The sequence below is a fragment of the Nuphar pumila genome, chromosome 5, assembly GCF_984573655.1.
Source record: "Nuphar pumila chromosome 5, dmNupPumi1.hap1.1, whole genome shotgun sequence".
Lineage (NCBI taxonomy): Eukaryota > Viridiplantae > Streptophyta > Magnoliopsida > Nymphaeales > Nymphaeaceae > Nuphar > Nuphar pumila.
The window spans coordinates 121,252,669-121,273,887 of record NC_143253.1 but is presented as its reverse complement, the minus strand read 5'-3'; the positions used below and the strand labels follow the sequence as shown (position 1 = coordinate 121,273,887).

Here is a 21,219-nt window from a genome sequence, read left to right as displayed (position 1 = left end):
CTTCACATTTCCTTCCCCACCCATTCAAAATCAACATTTCCTATTACACGTTAATAAGCCAGCCTATCACTTGTCCTCAAATTAACAGCAACGCATGAATACTATTGTAGGGACAAATTCTTCAAAAGAAATTCTCAATCCTTATTATAAAGGTTAATCAATGACGGATTTGAAAAAAAAAAGAAAAGAAAGGAACATGCAAGTAAATAGAGAGTAAACAATGAAGAAAACAAAAAGATACAAGTGAAGTTAGGGAGACAGAATTTCCCGAGTCAGGTTTCACCGTGTCGGTGAAATGACACGGTGTGTCAAGGAGACACACTTGCTAAGTGAAGTGTCGGTGTGACATAGCTAAAAGCGAAACATATGCTCTAAAAACAAAAAAATTGAGAGAATGGGGATCTGAGAATACTACAGAAGAAGAGTGCGTACGATCAGGGAAGAGGAAGAAGGGGGGGCTTACGATCAAGAGAGCGGTGATGGACTCATTGACCCACCGATTCTCCCCGAGCAGGTGACCGACGACGATGCAGAGGCAGAGCACCACCACGAACACCGACATCGACGCCACGTGGCTCGGGTCCGTCTCGTTGGAAATGAACCCATCACGCGGGAGAAGCATCGCCATCGATCGATGATGAAGAAGGGCTTCTTTCTTTCTTTCTTCTTCCTCTTTGCAGATAAAGACGGGAGACACGCAACACAGAGAGAAAGGCAAAGTTTGGTAGGAGCGTGTCCATGTAAGCGGAAGGGATGAGCAGAGAAATGACTCGAATGCGTAATGGCGCGACACGTGCCCATGCGACTCCGCCTGGTGTAAGAACCAAGCGCGAGGGTGGCCGCGCAACCCCTGTTGCTGAACTGGAAACGGGTCGGATTTTATTAGATCCTGGTATTCTGCATCTGATCCGTACAGTATTTTAGATCTTCTTAATTAATTCCCTGTCATGCAACGGGATCTTTATTTTCTTTTTCATTAAAATAAAAAAGATCCCATGGAAAATGCTGATCCGATCTAAACCCAAATCTGGAAAAGGTCTGGTCTTGTATATTTAGATTCTATGTTAAGATTCGAAACCTAGAATAATGTGTTGGACTCGGATTGCAGATCTGACTGAATCCAATCTATTTGCACCCCCACCCCCTAGTTAGCAATGCCAACTTGGAATGAGTTTTGATATTGAATCCAAATCTAATTAATCGGATTCAGTAAAGCTAATAGAATCTGATTAATAATCGTATTTGGATACGGCATACAGTGTTTTGCATTTGAACCAAAATGAATTCGTGTTCCATAGATAATCTGACCCAATTATATGTAAAATGCATCTGACCAGCTAATAGGATCTGGATTTAAAATTGCCTTCTTCTTATCCTACTCCAAATCCCAATCTGAATCCAATTATGCTTATCTGATGAGGGCGGATATAGTAATGCTCAGATTCGATCCGAGTCTGACCTGTTTACACCCATAACCACCCTGCCTTTGGATCCGAATGCTGGGCAACGGCCTTGCCGAGATTACAAGCATAATTAAGCTGGTATGATCGATCCAATTAGGTTTCAGGTCCTGTTTCATTAGATATTGTCTTATCCAAATCCAAAAATATAATAATTGGGTTTTGGGTATATTATTTATTTCAGACCCATGTCGCTCATCTGCTTTGAATTTATATCTTGTGGGGGTATAAGCAAGTGAACCATCTAGAAAGTCGGTTTGAGTTTGCTCTAGAAATCTCTTTGTCTCAAAAAAAAAAAAAGAGTTTGCTCTAGAAATATCAGATCCAGTCTATGACGGATCTGGCCAAGACAGGTTCCCGTATGAATTAGTATGGGTCTACAATTGTTCCAACACATTGATGGCAAATGAAGAAGGCCATTTTCAAGACAGAGCATATAAGATAAGCATGCCCATGTGGGGAACTGGATTTGCTACCATTGTGCATGTTCGGGGTACATGGCTGTCAGCTATATCATAGTTGCGGGACGTGGTTGTGTGTTCAGGGCCGAACACTCTTATGTGCATTCTGAATTAATGGAAGGGTTGCAGGCACAACGTGGTGCTACTTGGTTGGGAAGTGTTCAGCCCGATCATTGAATCTGCTCTACTTGACAAAGGGAGACGACCTCCGAGTATTGAACTCTTGACACCCTTCAGTTTGAATGCCTTAATTAGCCGACCCACTTACTATTATCTAGAGCTCTTGCAGGACTCACCTGTGTCCAACCTAAATGTGCCTCTAAGCCTTTTTCTCGAATGCCCTCGTCACAACTAGAATTTCCAATAAAACTAATTTTAAAAATGAAAATATAACTCTTCTAACATGAAACAATGAATTTTCAGCACCAACGAACGATCAATACCATATTGAAGAATTAAAAATGAGTTTCCTGTAAAGCTTTAAAAAGCGTAAAAATGAATTATGCTTCCTAAGCTTGCTTCTGAGAGGTTTTTAGAAGCTTTCAAGATTCAGAGCATGAATTTGAGCAAGTATGAAATAGAAGTAGCAACACTTAGAATTAATTCTCTTGCCATTTTTATTGTCATACCATCCAAACAAGAGAAAAGATGAAAGGACATCATCTAGCCAACGGCTTTATTTGCTTATCATATACATGGATTATGGAAGACCAAACACCTTGCTATATAGTTGGTGTTGGCAGCTTATTTTTTCATTAATTGTATCCACCACGGCCATTAACGTGCACTGCTGCTCCTTTGGTTGGTTCATACTTGTTATATCCACCGCGGCCATCAACATGAGCATCCACAGCCTTGTTGTATCCACCGCGGCCATCAATATGAGCATCAGCTTCAGCCCTGTTGTATCCACCACGCCCTTCAACACATGCAGCAACAAGGTTAGTCAGTACCTCCACATATCTATGTATATATATCTGGATATAAACAAAGGAGGGAAGATAATTAAAGCCATTACCAGCTGCGACTTCTGATGTCATGAACAGAAGGGCTACCAATACAACGCAGACTATCACAACACCCTTGGAAGCAGTCATTGTTTCCTTCAGTTGGATATATGAAAGTGGCTTCCTTTCCCTTGAGACTGATATGAAAATGGCCTCCTCATATTCACCTATTTATAGCTGGTTGAGAGAGAGAGAGAGAGAGAGAGAGAGAGAGAGAGAGAGAGAGAGACGAATCAAAGATATCAACATTACGACAGGTTCAACAGACGTTGAAATCTGCAAACAAAACACACAGGACCCAGACCAACAAAGATAACATTTTTTGGAAAAACACATAAGAGAGACGTAATTGAAGTTGACACATTTGAAGGAGCTAATCCTCACCGAATGGGTCAAAACTAAGTAGGAATTAGGTGACAATAAAGAAGGGCACCTGTTCTTCCCTCCAATTCGTTCAGCCCAATCTCTTTGGGCGATACGTGTTGTTGTGTGCAATGTTGTCTGCATCGGTGCCAAGCCGGCCTGAATCGGAAAATTCATGTGTATCGACCGGAAATTGATATGTACAAGGCTGATTCAGCTTATTTTCGTTTGATAAAAATAATTTTATAATAAATATTAATATTTTTTTATGACACGTGTTAATTTGTGGTTAAAAGTTTTCCGATTCAGTTATATTCATCACCGAATCGGAATTGTCAGATTCTTTGAATCAATTTAAAAATCGGGTCAAGGGTCCGAGACCATTCTTACAACATTGGTTGCGTGACAGGATCCTGTCAAAATTTTGTTGGCCGCCTATCAGAATTGGGACAGATCTGGTTTAAGGTGATTTTTTTATGATGAGAAACGTTCCTTGTCATAAAAAAAAAAATCCCTCTGCCGAGCCAAGAAAAACCCCGGGTGGAGCCCCACGACCACCGGGTCTTACGTGGCCCGGTGGTGTGGGTTAGAGATGTCCAAATTAAAGTCATCCCATGTGCTTTCATGGGAGTCCCTAAAGTCATCCCATGTGAATTTTGAAGAGAGAGAGGAGGAAGAGAGAACAAATTAAGAGATGAAAGAACGATCAAGAGGGAGGGAAGAACCATAGGGGAAGGAGGGATGGTATCGGGGTCGGGAATTCCGATATCTCTATGGATTTAAAAAAATACCTAAGGAGGTGGGAACTCTAAAGATGGAATTCTAGATTTTTATAATTCTCTTTCTTAAAAGAAATATCGCATCCAAACAAGGGTAAGTGAAATATGCTTACCAACCAAATATATTTAATGGTATGGATCAAGATTTTTATAGGTTTTTTTGTTTTTTTCAAAAATTTCTTGATTTTATAGAAACAAATAACTCTTTGATCATCCAATTAAGATGTATAAGAACGATCTTTTAATGATTGAAAATCAATGGCTTTGAATTTTTATAAATATTCAAGCATAAATTAAAAAATTGCATTTCTTGATTCGATTACGATGATCCAACAATCGATTCTTAGCAAATGGACCAAGCCGAATACATCTGCAGGATTAGATTTGCAAAAAATACCTATGAAAATCTCGATTCATATATACCAGCAAACATATTTGGTTGGTAAACATATTCCAGTTTTCCTCCAAACAAGAAAATTCTATGTCATATAAAATGTGAATTCTCATTCTTGAGATTATTAATATACATGAATCCAAGCTGACACCCTAAGAAAATTTTGACAGGACAACCTGGGAGTTTTTTTTTTGGTACCGAGTCAATGGTAGTGACAAATGTTGGACGATATTTTGAAATATTGTGAAAAACGAAGTTATCATTTTAAACAGCCAAAACATGGCAATACCATTAAAGTCTCATAATATTATCATTCAAACAAAGATGTCATGATTTTATCGATCGGATAATATTTGCTATTTACCTAGAAATTTGTTTTTTAATTTTATATTTTTAGTTCTGTGGTATTTTAATGATTTTTAATTGATTTGTTTTTCTGATATTTTGTCGATAAAAATGCATCAAAGCAAAAGTTCTAAATTTATGCCAAAAGCTTTTCTACCAACTTTTTGCCCGTTTAAAACTTTTGACACTATCCTAGGTCGGAGTTTGAGTAGGGGGGGCACCAAATGCCAGAAACTTCTGATACGTTCACCTCCCCTTTATTTTGGTTATTTCGTGCAACATAAAATATATAAAAATATTACAATATTTAAAAATGTTTTTATTGCACAAGTATCATTGTATATTCTATTGTTTTGGTATTATCTCATCCTCTCAAAATATCACGATAAAATCGCAATATTTTTTTTTATCAGTGATACGTGTGACATAGATGTGACGTCATTTCATTAATGATACAACGACCTGACGACCTTTTTTTCCCTTCCAAGATCCAACTACCCTGGAAATGTTCAATGTAGCGTGGGCTCCACCTTATATTTTCTGCTGCCTTGAAAAAATGAGCAGGTCAGGTGGAGGCAAGCGGTAAGCCCATGGGGTTTTATGCTGCCAGGACACGATCATAGATACGGCATGCTGCCAGGACACGACCGTAGATACGGTAGGCAGAGTAAGAGCGGTTAGGTCTTTGATTTTGTAGGCAGTTTTTTTTTTTTAAATATCGAGAAAAAGGTCAGGTGATTTGATGAACAACTGCCAGAACACCTTGGATGGATAAGTCGTTCCACAAAATTTTTTTGAGAGCCGTTCAAGTTTCGGATTTTGAGGTGGGGGACCTTGTCCCCCACCCCGGTGCACTGCCATCCCTATTTAGTACTAATTATTTACATAGAGTGGGAGAAGAAGTGGTAGCAGTTAGCTACTTTTATAGCTAATTGCAGTCTTTTTGAGGGTTTTTTCATGTTTTTCTTAAATGATGTGTCCTACATGCTAGATTTTATAAGAATTAACTCTGGGATCATTTGATTATAATACTCAGGTAGTTTTTTATAAGGTTTAAAAATCGATGGTCTAAGATTTTCATAAATATTCAAAGCTTAAAAGATCATGTTTTCTATTAAAAAAAACATGATCCAAGTGTTATTTCTTAATAAATTGACTATGTCGTTAGATTTAAGAAAACATGAAAAAAAAAAACCTTCAAAAACTCGGTTAGCTAGTAGTTAGCTAGAAAAAGGGTTAGCAGCTACTCTCTCTCTCTCTCTCTCTCTCTCTCTCTCTCTCTCTCTCTCTCTCTCTCTCTCTCTCTCTCTATATATATATATATATATATATATATATATATATATATATATATATATATATATATCCACCTAGTGAAAACCATATGTTTAGGTTGCATCTTATCAATCGGACTTCATTGATGCATTCATCAAAGTCTATTTCATAAGAATCATGCCTTGGATCATGGGTTTTGGATGTAAAACTAAGATTATTCAAGTCATCAATTTTGCTACATTGTGGGCCTTCTATTTTCTTAAGATCTTAAAAAACCTACAAGTAAGAACTTGTTTTCTACTAAAAAATGCATGGAGATCATATTTATAGGGTCTGATCAACCAAAAAACTCAAAAAAAATAATAAATCAAACCTTCTATTATGTGGGAGTAGATGCTTTTTGAGATTCGAATACAAGACCCTTTGGTTATGGTATTGCAACCTAATTGACCATCCAGCTATCTCCCCATTGTATTGGCTTTTGAGATATTGCAGTAAAATCATGATATTTTCAAAGCATTGGCAATACAAGTACCAGAGGATGCAAATGAGTTGGATATGAGTTACAAGATGTCTGAATGGAGCGCATCTGTTTTTTCAAAAGTTAGGTCCATATCCAAATCCGGATCTAACTCAAGTCTCACCATTAGATTCTCATATATGGATCCTATCCATAGCTTTATCCCACGAGGTCTGACAAAATCCAACAATATCCTTCGTCCTCATGAAGTTAAAAGGGTAAAAGCAGGCTGGTTTATATCCTAGCTCAACAGATATGACTTTCCATACTTATCCAAATCCAGATCCGGGTCTAGTCAGACACAACCATGGATGTTCTGAATCTGACCTGCTTTAAGCCATGCATGAGCTGCCCATAACCAGTAATATTGGCAGGTTTTGGGAGAGATACAGACCGAAAATCCAACCCACTTGGATCTTTTAATTCTGAGCTACTTATCAAGATTGGTCAAACATGTGATCTATTGAAGTAATTCATCATGAACCGTGGCTTTGGATATATTTTATAATGAGACGGAAATTTATTTCAATTTTTTCACAGACTGATGGTGAAGCAAACTATTAATATCCATGATGGCGGTCCAAGAATTTCTAGCAATCAAGAACCAAATTAATCGGGCAATATCTATGGCTCTTGCTAGAAGACAAGACTTGGGTAGTCATAGATTTGAAAATATTTAACCCTCGATAGGCTGAGAAACGCCTACTTGTCTCATAAATCATAACTCAGATACCATATTAGTGAAATTCACAGGCTCCTCAAGGCATGGGGCTTTCATTGAAGAGGTGTTTAATAAACGTAAAACACAGAGGTCAAGATAGAGCTCCTCATGTGAGACTTCAAGATCTGGTGCAGAAACTTCCAAAGTCCATTCTAGTTATAGTCCAGAATAGGAACTTTGATGGATGATAGCAACATGAAATCTAGTCAATACAAGTGACTGTAAGTGGCGAAAATCAGTTCCAACTACCCACTAGCTCTATGATTTAGATAATGACATTAGTGAGGTAAAACCAAAGACCATGAATTTATGGTAAAATAATTTATAAATACATTCACAAAATTAGTTCTGCCTATAGAGTTCATGCAGTTGAACGAAATGGAATGATTCATCTAGGAAGCCCAACTTTAAAAACTAGTTACGTGAGACAAGATCAGTTGGTTGCATGAGAGGAAAAGGTCAGTCCTTTGAAGCAAACTCTATTACTGGAGATTTTCAAAAGGCAAAAAGGTAACCGAAATTTGATGCTCTAGAATAAGCATAGATCATGAACACAGGTGGTTGGTAAATAAATCGGCCACTACCATTTAGACATTTTGATCTAGGAACTCCCAAAGGTTATGTTGAATGGCCATAAATACAGACTATGGAAATATGAAGCCAATCATGTTGCAAAGTTTGTGGAGGAGAAATATTCGTGAAGAAACATTCCACAGCCTCAAAATTTCTATGGCTAAGGTTGTGTAGGGGGGAAAGGAAAATGAAAGATACTGTTTAAAAATCAGGAATCATCTAATTTGGTTTGAATGAGCAAGTTATCTTGAAAATAGGAATTAGTCTTTCACCCATCGAAGGACCAGCGCTTTTTAAGCAAGCTTTGCCCCCTACGGTGGACGCTTATTATGCCAAGATATACACCATATTTCAGCCGTAATGCATGAGTCAAAAGTGTCACTGTATGCAATTTACTTGAAATCCTCTCGTTCACACGTCTATTGGTGGGCAGGTATCAACTGCGAGATTCATTCATGGTTGGCGATATTTTGGATTTATCACAATAAGATATGAACAAATTATTAAACGATAAAAAATTATCTAAATGGCAAACAAATGACAAGATGTTCTGCCGAGAAAGGCAGAACAAGAAATAATGCAGCTCCCCACGACCTATTTTCAAGTTTGCATCCCATCACAGAAGATACCATTTGATCGAAATTCTACCTCATTAACATAATAATAATAATAAAAAAAATCATCAGCCTTTATTTGTCCACCACCATAACATGTATATAATCCTATTACCTTACCTGGTAAGGCAAGCACAGAAAGACTCAGTAACGCAACACTAATCCATTTGGTTCAGTAGCAACAACTACTAAATTTTCAAAGAGCCACAAAGGCTTCTGCTGTGGCAACTTCATACACCAGAACAGAGCACCGCCAAGCGGTTCCTGCAATTGCATTCATCACATCAGTGAAAAAACTGTCAGCTAAAGGAACCTGCTGCTGATCTACAACCAGAGCTATCTGGTACTTGATACTTGAAACAAGATACTAAAGAGCCAAGATGACAGAGACTATCATATCTGAAGAAGATCTCACCAACTAAAAAGAAAATAAAGAGCCATTGTCTTAAGATAAAACATTAAAGGAAACATGTCGAGCGAGACCTCGTTCTTTTTTATTTATTTTTAATATGAAAAAATCCAGTGTGGAGTTTCATGATCCAATAGGTTTTGGGTTTGGATCCCATAAGGGGCTAACCCCAAGCTTGGCTAATCCTGTTTAAGAGGGGAAAAAAAGAATCCAATGACACTTGGAATTTGTTCTCGGTCGAGCCCAAAAGCAAGGACATAATCTTGTCAGGATAATGCTGGAAACTATGATACTATGCTATATGGATGTACAGCATGACAGATTTGCACAAGTACATGCACACAATGAACTTACATTGAAAAGGATTTCCAACTCAAATGGGCAATTCATTCTTTTTTGCTTTAGACACAGATAAGTTGATGCATATATATCACTATCAGTGAGATTATTGAGCATCCAAGGATATTATTAGATTAATCAAATACTAGAAGGGCTTCACATGTTGAACCTATGGAGCCTCCAGCCTAAAAAGACAGGTTTAATGTCAAATAAATGCTATACGCATGTCCATGTATACTAAACTGTGTGCACAAAACCAGTTAAAAAAGGTCCACCTCCGCAGTCTTCTTTTCATAGACAATACAAGTTGGGTACCGTAGGACCTGGCAAGGATAATGTCTTACACTAAGAACCCTTCAAACCCCTAGCAGAAGCTAGAACCTACACAGAAGTGACACCAGCAATGACACCCAGAGCTCAGTAACCTGAAGTTGCCACGATCTGGCATCTCTTGGCACAGATTCTTAAGAAAAAAAAGGAAAGACAGGAAGAAAAAAGAAAAGAAAAAAAATCATGAAAATATACTTTGTCTAACAAACATGTGAATCTAAAAATAGACATGTCAGTGATGTTAAATGAATAAAAAAGATGCTTTGAAAGGTAAGGCATACCCCATGTAAAAGAAAACAAGTTTTATATCTTGCTCACTTCTTGCTGAAAAAATGACCTTAACTAGGAATCTCCTAAAGCTTAGGAACATCTAAAGGGTGTAATGGGCACCATAAGAAAAATATGCAGATAATAAGCTTGGCATGGGAATCGGGCTCATTGGCTCTTCAAAGGTTGAAATTCACATGGATAATCACCGTTTAATCATGCAATCTTGGTAATTCACCATAACTACAGCTTTAGCCATAACCATTAGCTACACACACATGCGCACACACAGGAACATGTAGAATAATTTGTTGCCTACACACTGAATTAAAAAAGAGTTGCTGGAACTATCGATCCACCAAAGCCACATTTCAGAATTATCCATGATTAAGAGATTCAACCATAAGACAGTTACAGAAAGATGACAACAATAATTCAGATAACCAAATATAACCAGTCATGATAATTCTTCATCCAAACAAATGGAATTTTGCTGAATGGAAAGAACAAGGCCAGATAGAAAAGTCCAATGGTAAACCATGTAAGGTAGGCCCAATCCATCCAGAACTCTTTACACCATGTAATGGTAGGCCAATTCATCAAGAAATCTTTACACCATGTAATGGTAGGCCAGTCATCAAGGACTCTTCTTTCACTCATCTCACTGCTACACACACCTCCTCTAGTAATTTGAGTCCATAGAAATTTGCACATGAAACTCCTTGCAATAACTATATTTCATCTGACGCAACCCTCCAGAAGTAACAGGAAGAATTAGAAGGGCAGTTGATAAGGTCCATAGAAAATATATGGGATGAAGTTGCCATGTCTTAGTTGTTATATAATTATATTCCAAAAGCATTCCTATCCTTGCAGATTCATGCTGAATTTTACAACCCTGTTAGTGTTAAAATACAAACTCCAGATTCACCTGCACAGGGAAGAAGAACAATAGAGAGAAGAGGCTACAGAAAGTCACGTCTGGAACTGATTGTATTCAGCAATACATATTAAGAGGTTACAATAATTAGGGTACGAAAATACCCTCTAATAAAGAACAGAATTACAACATAACGTATTTGGATCCAGGTTGGGTCCTGTACAACATAACGTATTTGGGTTTGGTCCTGCACAGACCTGACTTGGATCCAAAACCCATAAATGACTTCTTTTCACCCTCCCTCAAGTTGTACATGGTCCTGAACCATGAACAACTTGCCTTTCTGCATCCATAACCTGTCCTTCGTCAGTCCTTTGGTGAATATATCTACAACTTGCTCTTCAGTTCGCACAAAAATAGGTTCAATCTCCTTTTCTTCAACCTTTTTGTCTGACAAAGTATTGGTCTATCTCAATGTATTTTGCCCGACTACGATAAATGGGATTGAAGGACATATTGATGGCACTTTGATTGTCACATAGCAGAAGTGATCGAGCGATCGGTTCTCCTATCTCCGTTAGGAGATGTCTTATCCACGTAGCCTCAACAGTCGCGACAACCATTGACCTGTATTCAGCCTCTATACTCGACCTAGTGATGGCCTTTTGTTTTCTACTACTCCAAAAGATCATGTTCGACCCAATGAAACTACAATAACCAGATATTGACCGCCGTTCATCAGGGTCCCCTGCCCAATCAGCATCAGCATAAACAATGATCGCATGTGCATCTTGATTTAGTTTACTTTTCCTGTACACCAGTCCATCACCAACCATACCTTTTAAATACCGTAGTATTCTCATTGTAATGAATACACTATGTCGGGCCGAGTAAAAGTCAAGTATTGCAACATACTTACTATGCTACGATATCTGGTGGAATAGTATTCTCATTGTAATGAATACACTATGTCGGGCCGAGTAAAAGTCAAGTATTGCAACATACTTACTATGCTACGATATCTGGTGGAATCTTCATATAAGTCCCCTTCTTTAGAGCTCAGTTTCTAATGGATGATACTTGGGGTTGCCAAATGTTTACAATCATTCATGTCTGCTCTACTAAAAATGTTCATTGTATACTTGTGTTGAGTGAAGAGAGTGTCACACGTCTTGCTAACTTCCACCCCAAGAAAATATCGCAGATCTCCCAGATCTTTCATTTTAAATCTCTGATTCAATAATTTCTTTACTTCCTCAATATGAGTTCTGCAGTTCCCTATAATAATAATGTCATTTACATATATCAATAGGAGAGTGATTACATTTTGTTCCTTGTAGATGAACAATGAGTGATCTAGGAGAGACCGAGAGAAATCATGCATTTGTATCTCAAGCGAAAAACTCTCGAACCAAGAACGAGATGCTTGCTTCAAACCATGGATAACTCTTTTTAACTTGCACGCATACTGATTAGCATCTCGCTCTGCATGTCTAGCGGGTTGTTCCATATAAACTTCCTCCTTTAGATCCCCATGTAGGAAGGCATTTTTAGCATTTAGCGAGCTTAATGTCCATCCATGTTCAATGGCTAGACCCAACACAATTTGAATAGTCCCCATTTTTACAACCGGACTGAATGTTTTATCAAAATTTTGCCCTTGTTCTTGTGTGAACCCTTTGGCAACAAGTATAGCCTTGTACCTTTCAATACTCCCATCTAGTTTATATTTGATCATGTACACCCATTTCGACCCAACCACATTTATATTGAGTGGTCCGGGGACAACCTCCCAAGTACCACATTCATGTAAGGGTTTCATCTCCTCATTCATTGCTTCAATCCACTTCCTAGAGTTTGCAGCTTGATAGAATGTGAGAGGCTCATCCTCTTTGTTTATGGACGTTAAAAACAATTGAAAATCCATCGAAATTTTTTTATAGTTGACCCATCTGTCTAGTGGGTGTCGAGGCCGAGTAGATCTCCTAACATTCAACGCCAGTGAAGAGGTAGTAAGAGTATCAATATCTGAACAAGAGACGGATGGAGGCTCCTTCTCTCGTCGGGTGTAGACAACACCCTTATACCTTCTTGTTTCCAAGGAGTGCGCAACTTCTTCTGGTTGTGATGCATCTGTTGATTCCCCGCATGTTTCTTTCTGGCAGCAATTCGGAGGACAACCATCATTAATGTTGGAGAAGAGTTCGGAGCTTAGTCATGAGTAGTACACCTCAACATTAGAACCTAAACTGGAGGTGTTAGCTGGCTGGTAATCAAAGTTCATCTCATCAAAAACAACATTTCTCGATATTTTGATGTGTTTGCTCGAAGGATCATAACACCTATACCCCTTGTAGTCCTCAGCATATCCCACAAACCTACACTTCAAGGCTTTGTCCTAAAACTTATGTCTCAATGAGCTGTCAATATGCACATAACAAACAAATCCAAAAACGCGTAATTCATGGTAATCGGGACGAGTGCTAAAGAGAAAAATATGGCAAGTTGTTTTCTAAAATAGCCATGGGCAGCCAGTTTATCACATGCACTGTAGAGTGAAAAGCCATTATCCATAAGGTAATAGGGAGATTATTATCGTGCATCATGCTCATTGCACTCTCAACAATATGTCAATGCTTCATCTCAGCAATCCCATTTTGTTGAGGTGTGTGAGCAAGACACTCTTCTCCTTATTCCATTATGTTGAAGAAAATCAATAAAATCACTAGAGGAGAACTCTCCCCCCTCTATCACATTGAAAATGTAGAATATTTTCAAAGAAATGGTTTTTGACAGAAGAATGAAATCTTCGAAACAATCCAAAGACTTCTAACTTGTGCTTCATAAAGAATATCAAAGTGTAACATGAATAAATGTCAACGAAAATAAGATAATATCTACTACCAGAAACAGAGGCAATTAGAGCAGGGCTCCAGACATCAGAACATATGACCTCAAAAAGGTCTTTAAGCACTTTTATTGATTGAATTGAAAGGTAAAACATGACTCTTACATAAATGACAGCTAAGACATTTTATATCATATGCTACTAGACTCAGACTAGACTTAGGAATAAAATTAGTTGAGACGAGTTTTTCAATGAAGCGACAACAACAATGACCCAGATGACTTTACCAAAGAGTTGGCTTATTACATTCAGAAATACACACACTCAAAAGAAACCAATGATGGAGCTTCAATGATGAGTAAGTGGAATGGAATAAGGAGGAGGGATCTTCTTGAAAAATGTACATGTTATCTCGTCTCTTTCCCTCAGCGAATGTCTCTCTTGTGCGAAGATCATTGACATAAACAGAAGAGGGAGTAAATACAACTGAGGCATTAATATTATCAACAAGTTTTGAGACGGAAACAATATTTTTCTGAATATTGAGAGCATGGAGGACATTTAAAAGATTGAGGGAAGACTTGAACATAGGTATAATGGCATTTCCAATGCGTGGGATGGAGTGATGAGAACCATCTTCTGTGATTGTACTATTTCTACCAACATAAGGAGTAAGGTTTACGAGCTTACCCGCATCACCTGAAACGTGGGTTGCTGCCCCAAAGTCGATGTACCAAATGCCTTTATCATTCTGCTTCATATTCAGTACTGCCAAGGCTGTCAATAGCAACTCCTTTACTTCTCCCCCAACTTTTTGAATTTTTTGTGTCTTTCTTAAACTCTGTCAGTGAAGATTTTCCCTTACTTTGAAGATTAAACCGACAATTTGCTTTAATATGTCATTTTCTGTTACACAGAAAACAAGTAGGAATGGACCTTTGACCTTGTTGATTGGAGGGCACATTGGGCGTTGGAAGCAATCCACGACCCACAAAGCCATTTCTTCCTTGTCCTCCCCTACCTCGAAAGGCACTTCCTCCTCTTCCTCTTCCATAAGTCTGCCCCGTAGCAAGCACATCTTGAGTCCCTGACTGCACATAAGTCTCCACAGAAAATCCCTTCATGATCATCTCATACTGCAACAACTTTGCATCTAGATCTTCGAACTTTGGAAGCTCTGAGAGACACAACAAGGGCGTTGCCAGAACATGATAATCTGACCCCAACCCGCTTAAAGTCTGCTGCACTTTATCTTTATCACTGACCGCACATCTTACGATAGCCAGCTGATCCGTGATGCTTTTAATTTTATTCAAGTATTCCATGATAGACATCGAATATTTCTTTAACATTTGAAATTCTCGCTTGAGAAACACAACTCTTGCCTTGAAGATCTGCGAATATGACTAAACTAGCTTGTCCCACAACTCCTTAGCTGAACAATCATCAGGAATAGCCACAAGAACTTCTTGTGAGAGCGTAGAAGTGATGTATGCCACCAATGTTTGGTCATTTTTTATCCAAGCAACATAATCCGGATTTCTAAGAAGCACAGTAGAGGATGCCCCTTTATCATCGAAATGAACTTTGGAAGGGTTAGGATTGATCCATCCAGATGTCCGGAGAGATCTTGGCTCCTAATAAAAGAAACAATTTGTCTTTTCCAAGTCAAGAAATTGGAGTTATTTAACTTTTCATAGACTAGTTGACTAAGAAAGTTAGAAGAAAGACCCGTTTGCGAAAAAGATGAATCCATTTGAAAGGACACAAAGAAAGAAATGACATTGAATACGGGGAACAGGAAAAAAAGGGATTTCTGGACCAGATTCAGTTCACCGAGGGAATCAGCCACTCTAATATTCTGCCTTTCCTTTTTTTTTGCAGAAATTTATGACAAATATATTATATCCAGACGTGATCAGAAAACATGAGAGGTCAGATCGTATCGACACAAAATCAGTCCCAAATTGATAAAATCCCTTGTTGAATAGAGAAAATGATGTCTGGTCAAGAAGATAAAGACGTCAAGAAGCTTTGCAATTTGAAACAGCAAAAATATTGAATATAGAGAACAAAAATTTAAGATAAACATCAGATTAGCAGCAGAAAATCAGATCGACGTTATTTCAAGACAAAACGAAGATTTTCATATTGGCGGCAAGACATCAAAGGAAGAAACGATATCTTAATATGAAAAGAAGTTTCAGATTGACAGGAAGGAAAGACAATTCTGAATAAAACACGGCTTTTACAGATTCTTTAGAGAAGAAAGGAGCAGATTTGAAAAAGAAAAGAAGTAGATCTTGAGATATCACCAGAACCGGCAAGAGGAAGAAGAAGACGCAGAGTTGTGAGGCTGAATAGGACACGCATGTTCTTGACTTGGAATCTCAGATCATCTCCTTGGACATACCTTTTGGGAAAGCAATCTCAAGCCCAACTTTAACACTGCTCTGATACCATGTTAAAATACGAACTCCAGATTCACCTAGGCAGGGAAGAAAAACAATAGAGAGAAGAGGTTGCAGAAAGTCACATCTAGAACTGATTCAACCTGACAGATTGTATTCATCTATGTCACATGGGTGCGGGTGCAGGTGCGGGGGTGAAGCACTTTCAAAAACCTTGGGTGCGGAGGTGCGACAGGGCAAAAAGGTATATATATATATATATATATATAATTTTAAAGTTTTAACCGTTAACATTGTCATAATATCATTCTTCATGCATGCAATATATCAACCTAAATATCAATCAAATAAGTAAAGCAATTACATAAATCAACCTAAATACCAATCAAATAAGTAAAGCAGCAAAGAACTAAATTACATACCAAAGTATATCCTGATGAAGTAATGGATCTTAATAATTTTTTTCATCATTAGACGGAATACTGGGCTCAGCTAAATCCATGTTTGTTATGTTGAAATCATGTTCTCCCTCGAAGTCACACTCTTCTGGGTTTACATCCCAAAATTTGGATGTTCCTTGTCTGCGTTACAAACCCAATTTGAAAATGTTAAATATAATACAAGTATATTTAAATGAAAAACTAAGAAATAATCAAATAACTAAGAGAATAAATTAGTACATGTATTCATCATTGGTTCGCGAAAGTAATCAAAGATTTGAATGAACATATACTAAATCCAATGCATGCTTGCTGGTGAGTTTGTTTCTCTTCATGTTGTGGATTTGAGAATATGTGCTTCAATTTCTTTCACAACAAGATGAGCTAGAAGGCTGCGATAGCAATCTTAATGCAAGACGTTGGAGAAGAGATGTTTCTGATCCAAATGTTGACCACCATGTGATAGGATCTATATTATCCTCTTCTCTCGTGAATAATGTCGGTCCATATAATCTCGAAGATGAAAAATTTTCAAACTCTTGTGTGACTTGATGTAGAAGATATGCTTCTGAAAAAAGTTTTGTCATACACATATTTCCATGTCTTGATAGCTCTGGGTCTAAATTTGGAGGGACACGACTAATACCACCAGCCCGCCACTTATTTGCATAATATTTTTTATTAAAAGAATGTGTCATGCAATGCAAAAGCGTGTTGCACTTATCCCATCTTCTTACTAAAATTGAAAGAATATGATTACAAAATTTTGAATCATTCAATATAGGATTTTTTTTTCATGCTTAAAAACTATAGCTTGTATTTTTTCAATCATATTATCCCATATTTCATAAACTCTGTGAAGCATGGGCTCATCATTATCAACTTCTCTTAACATTTCCCAAATATGTTGCGTAAATTGAAGGAAGTATACCTCTCTGTCCCAAAACTCATTATCAAGAATGAATTATTTAATTTCTTGAGCCTTCATATCATCATGAGTACGATAGAATGTCTAATTTTCATCTGTCACCGTGTTAATCAAAGCATTCTTCACTCTTTTAATCCTCTTCACCATCACAATGATGGACGCAAAACGTGTTTCAACGACCTTCAACAATTTCAGGTCAGAATGCCTATTAAATATAGCATTAGCACTCCCCTGCCGAAAACAGAGGGAGTGAGCCCCTCCCCTGCCGACCCAACAAGAGAGCGAGAGGGGGGCTCGGTCACTCCCCTGAAATCAAAGGGAGCAGGGTGGGGGGGCTCGGCCACTCCCCTGCCGAAAACAGAGGGAGCAGGGAGGGGGGGGGGTCGGCCCCTCCCATGCCAAAATCAAAGGGAGCAGGAGGGGCTCGCCCCTCTCCTACCGACCCAACAAGAGAGCAAGAAGGCGCAGGGGGGGGCTCAGCCCCTCCCCTGCCGACCCAACAAGAGAGCGAGAGGGAGCAGGGGGGCTTGGCCCCTCCATTGCCGACACAAGAAGAGGGTATGTACCTGCGACGAGGGAGAGGAGGAGCCTAGGAGGTGGCATCGGGGTGTCGAGATGAGAGAGCTCGAGCTAAGCAGCGCAGGAGAGGAGAGGACAGATTAGGGCAAAAAAAAATTGCCCTAATCCTCCTTTTCATCGGTTTTTTTTTAAGTCCGAAACATGGACAAAAATGACCTTGGGTGCGTTGACTACACCCAGTGCCGCACACGCACCCGCGTCGCGTTGACGCGGGTGCGACACCTGCTTTGCCGAGTCCCTGTGACTTAGGTATTCAGCAATACATATTAAGAGGTTACAATAATTAGGGTCTATGTCACACGGACTCGGCTAAGGAGGTGCCGCACCCGAGTCGACACGCCCCGGCACGGGTGCGGACTCAGGTGCGGCTTCGGACTCGGCCTGGACTCGGTCAACACCGAGTCGGACTCGGTCAACGAGTCCAGGCCGAGTCCGTCCACATTTTGGACTCGGTCAACTTTGACCGAGTCCAAAAATGTCCCTAAAAAACCAATTTTTATATTTTTTATTTAAAAATATATATATATAAAGAGTGACAGTGCTGCAGTCACAGTCTGTGACTGTGCTGTGGCATTTTAAAAATAAAATAAAATTATATATATATATAAAATTATATATATATATATATTTTTTTGCCGAGTCCCTGTCCAAAAATTTTAAAATTGTGCCGCACCCGTGTCGCACCCGCACCCGCACCCATGTGACATAGATTAGGGTACAAAAATACCCTCTAATAAAGAACAGAATTACAACATAACGTATTTGGGTCCAGGTCCGAGTTTGGGTCCGATCCTATACAACATAACATATTTGGGTCTGGTCCTGCGCAGACCTGACTTGGATCCAAAACCCATATACAACTTCTTTTCAGTCAGCACTATCATCCCAGACAGTTAACTGACAAAGGATCCCCATACACTGGCCACGTGCTGCCTGTTGAAACCTCAGTCCTTGCACTTTGAGGCTGAAGATAGGCAAGCAGATCTTGGTTAAAATTTAAACCCTGTCTCTTGAGGATGCCAAGGTAGAAAAAATAACAAACAAGAAATCCATGAACTAAAATCAAGATGGAGATGCTTGTTGTTACAAAAGACTTCTCAATAGAATCAAGCATATCAAGTCACCATCTGCACCGTCAAGGCTAAATCATGAGTGGGTGAAGAAAAACAATGTTGGTATAAGACAAAGATGGCATTCCTATCCAGCACAACGGCATAAGGGGATGGTGGCGGTCATGCATGGATCATTTTGGTCAAGAGGAAGAATTAAACATTCAATCTGGAAAAACATCAAATATAGTACTTCTCAATCCATTGTCATACACTTTACGGCTTAGCTCAATATAGCTTCTCCATCTTCCCCGAAAATACAAAGGATCAGGACGCTTGTCACAAGACAGACAAGCAAAAATATGAAACTGTCTCCATCCAAACATCACACCTCCAAATCTTTACTCATGACAGTCAGTCCCAATGAAATACTTCACCATCAAACTCTAGTTAAAACCAAAAAAATATGGAAAAAAACATCACTTAACAATTACAACAGATCCGACCATGTAGAGAAAGAAAAGGCTCAAGGAATCTCTATTGCTTTCCGCAAAAGGAAGGCCAACGAAAACAAGAATTATTATGTAATAAAAAAATCTATAACACAAATGAGATACATCAGATACCTAATTTTTCCACAGCGAAATAACAGATTAGAAACCCTAATACATCATCCCCAAGAAAACACAAACAAAAGAACGAGAACGCAAAATCAAACAACACACTGGAACTCACAGGAACCTATAGAGACTTCATTGTCAAACTACAGATTACGTTTTTAGAAACCCTAATTCATTATCCACAAACTAACTCAAGCAAAAGTGACAACAACAACAATAAAACGGAGCAATCGGACAAGCAACTGAAACTAACATGAACCTAATCAGAAAACCCTAGCTCTGGAATAAAAGAATCAGAATCAACACAAACAGTCAATCAAACAAAACAAAAAAAGAGAATTCATTATCAAACTACAGATTACATTTTTAGAAACCCTAATTCACTATCCAAACTAACTCAAGGAAAAGAACCAGAATAACAACAAGAACAATAAAACAGAGCAATCAAACAAGCAACCGAAATTCACAGTAACCTAATCGGAAAACCTTAGCTCCAGAACAAATGATCAAAATCAACAGAAACAAGCAAAAGAAAGGCGTAGATCAGGGGAGTAAAGGAGACGAACCGCAAAGGGCACAGATCAGATCTTGTCGATGTCCTCGTCCTCGAACTCGATGTAGTCGTCGGCGCCGCCCTCGTCCTCGTCGTCGAGGCCGCCGGTGATGCCCTCGTTGAGGCGGGTGCTCTCGGGGAGCTCGCCGTAGGCCTTGAGGAGTCTGGCCTCGTCGGGCATGTACTTGAGGATGACATCGGCCTTGTCATCCTGGTAGTCGCGGAGGCCCACTAGGATGATGTCGCCGGCGGCGATCCATACCTTCTTGTGCATTTTGCCGCGGATGTGGCAGAGGCGCTTGGAGCCGTCGATGCACATGGCCTCGCACCGCCCGTTCCCCAGCATCCTCAGCACCTGCGCGTACTCCTGCCCGTCCTCCTTGAAGACCAGCTCCCGCTTCTCGTCGTCCGCCTCATTCTTCCCCCTCTTCCTGTTCTTACCTCCCTTCCCCTTGTTCTTCGGCATCCTTTTCCTTCCTTCCTTCCTTCCTTTCCCTCTGGCTGCAGCTCCTGCACACTCGCTAGACCTCCTTCTGTGGCCCTTCTTCTTTTTGGGTTCGCGTGAAAAGCACGAGGGAGGCTTCCTCTCCCTCCTTTATTGCGTTAGCGAGGAAATTTTTGTGAAGACAACTGTGGGGGGATAGGAGCGCTCTCTTCTCTTTGTAGAGCGATGCGGAATCGGATTCCGACTCTGGACGCTCTGTTGAGATTCTGACATTCAAGTAGGACAGAGTTTGTTGGGTTGGAAGAACACTGAGTCGGTTGGAGCCCAACGAACGGAACAGGGGCACGTTCGGGTGCGGCTCGTTTACCAGTGGATTGAGCTCGTGTTCGTGTTTAGCCGAGCTCGGCTTGTTCTTGAAAGAGACGAGCCAAACACCAGCTGACTAATGTAAAAACATTTTATATTATTTATACATGAAAGATTTTTTTTACTTAAAATATTTTTTTTATATATTATAATTAATAATGTTTATTTTATGTATGCATCCTTGTTTTGCACATATAATATTTTATGTATTCTTATTTTTATATATTACACTTGAAATATAAA

General features: G+C 39.1%; 1 protein-coding gene, 1 long non-coding RNA gene and 1 pseudogene across 3 annotated transcripts in view; all 3 read right to left on the bottom strand.

The window, feature by feature from the left end:
- NHX3 (Na+/H+ (sodium hydrogen) exchanger 3) overlaps nucleotides 1-628 on the bottom strand; it is a 33,711-nt gene extending 33,083 nt beyond the window's left edge. Inside the window, exon 1 of the mRNA XM_090008249.1 lies at nucleotides 464-628. Coding sequence (XP_089864375.1) covers nucleotides 464-628 — 165 coding nt within the window. The remainder of the gene's footprint in view (nucleotides 1-463) is intronic.
- A 1,866-nt stretch (nucleotides 629-2,494) lies between these two features.
- On the bottom strand, nucleotides 2,495-3,065 carry LOC149838425 (uncharacterized). Its single transcript, XR_016432186.1, has 2 exons — nucleotides 2,940-3,065; nucleotides 2,495-2,840 (listed from the first exon to the last, which is right to left on the bottom strand). It is a non-coding gene; the product is annotated as an uncharacterized LOC149838425 (long non-coding RNA).
- Nucleotides 3,066-8,501: 5,436 nt separating this feature from the next.
- On the bottom strand, nucleotides 8,502-20,806 carry LOC149838424 (eukaryotic translation initiation factor 1A pseudogene; annotated as a pseudogene). The gene is made up of 2 exons (XR_016431960.1): nucleotides 20,179-20,806; nucleotides 8,502-8,776 (listed from the first exon to the last, which is right to left on the bottom strand). The product of XR_016431960.1 is annotated as a eukaryotic translation initiation factor 1A pseudogene (transcript).
- Nucleotides 20,807-21,219: the final 413 nt, after the last annotated feature.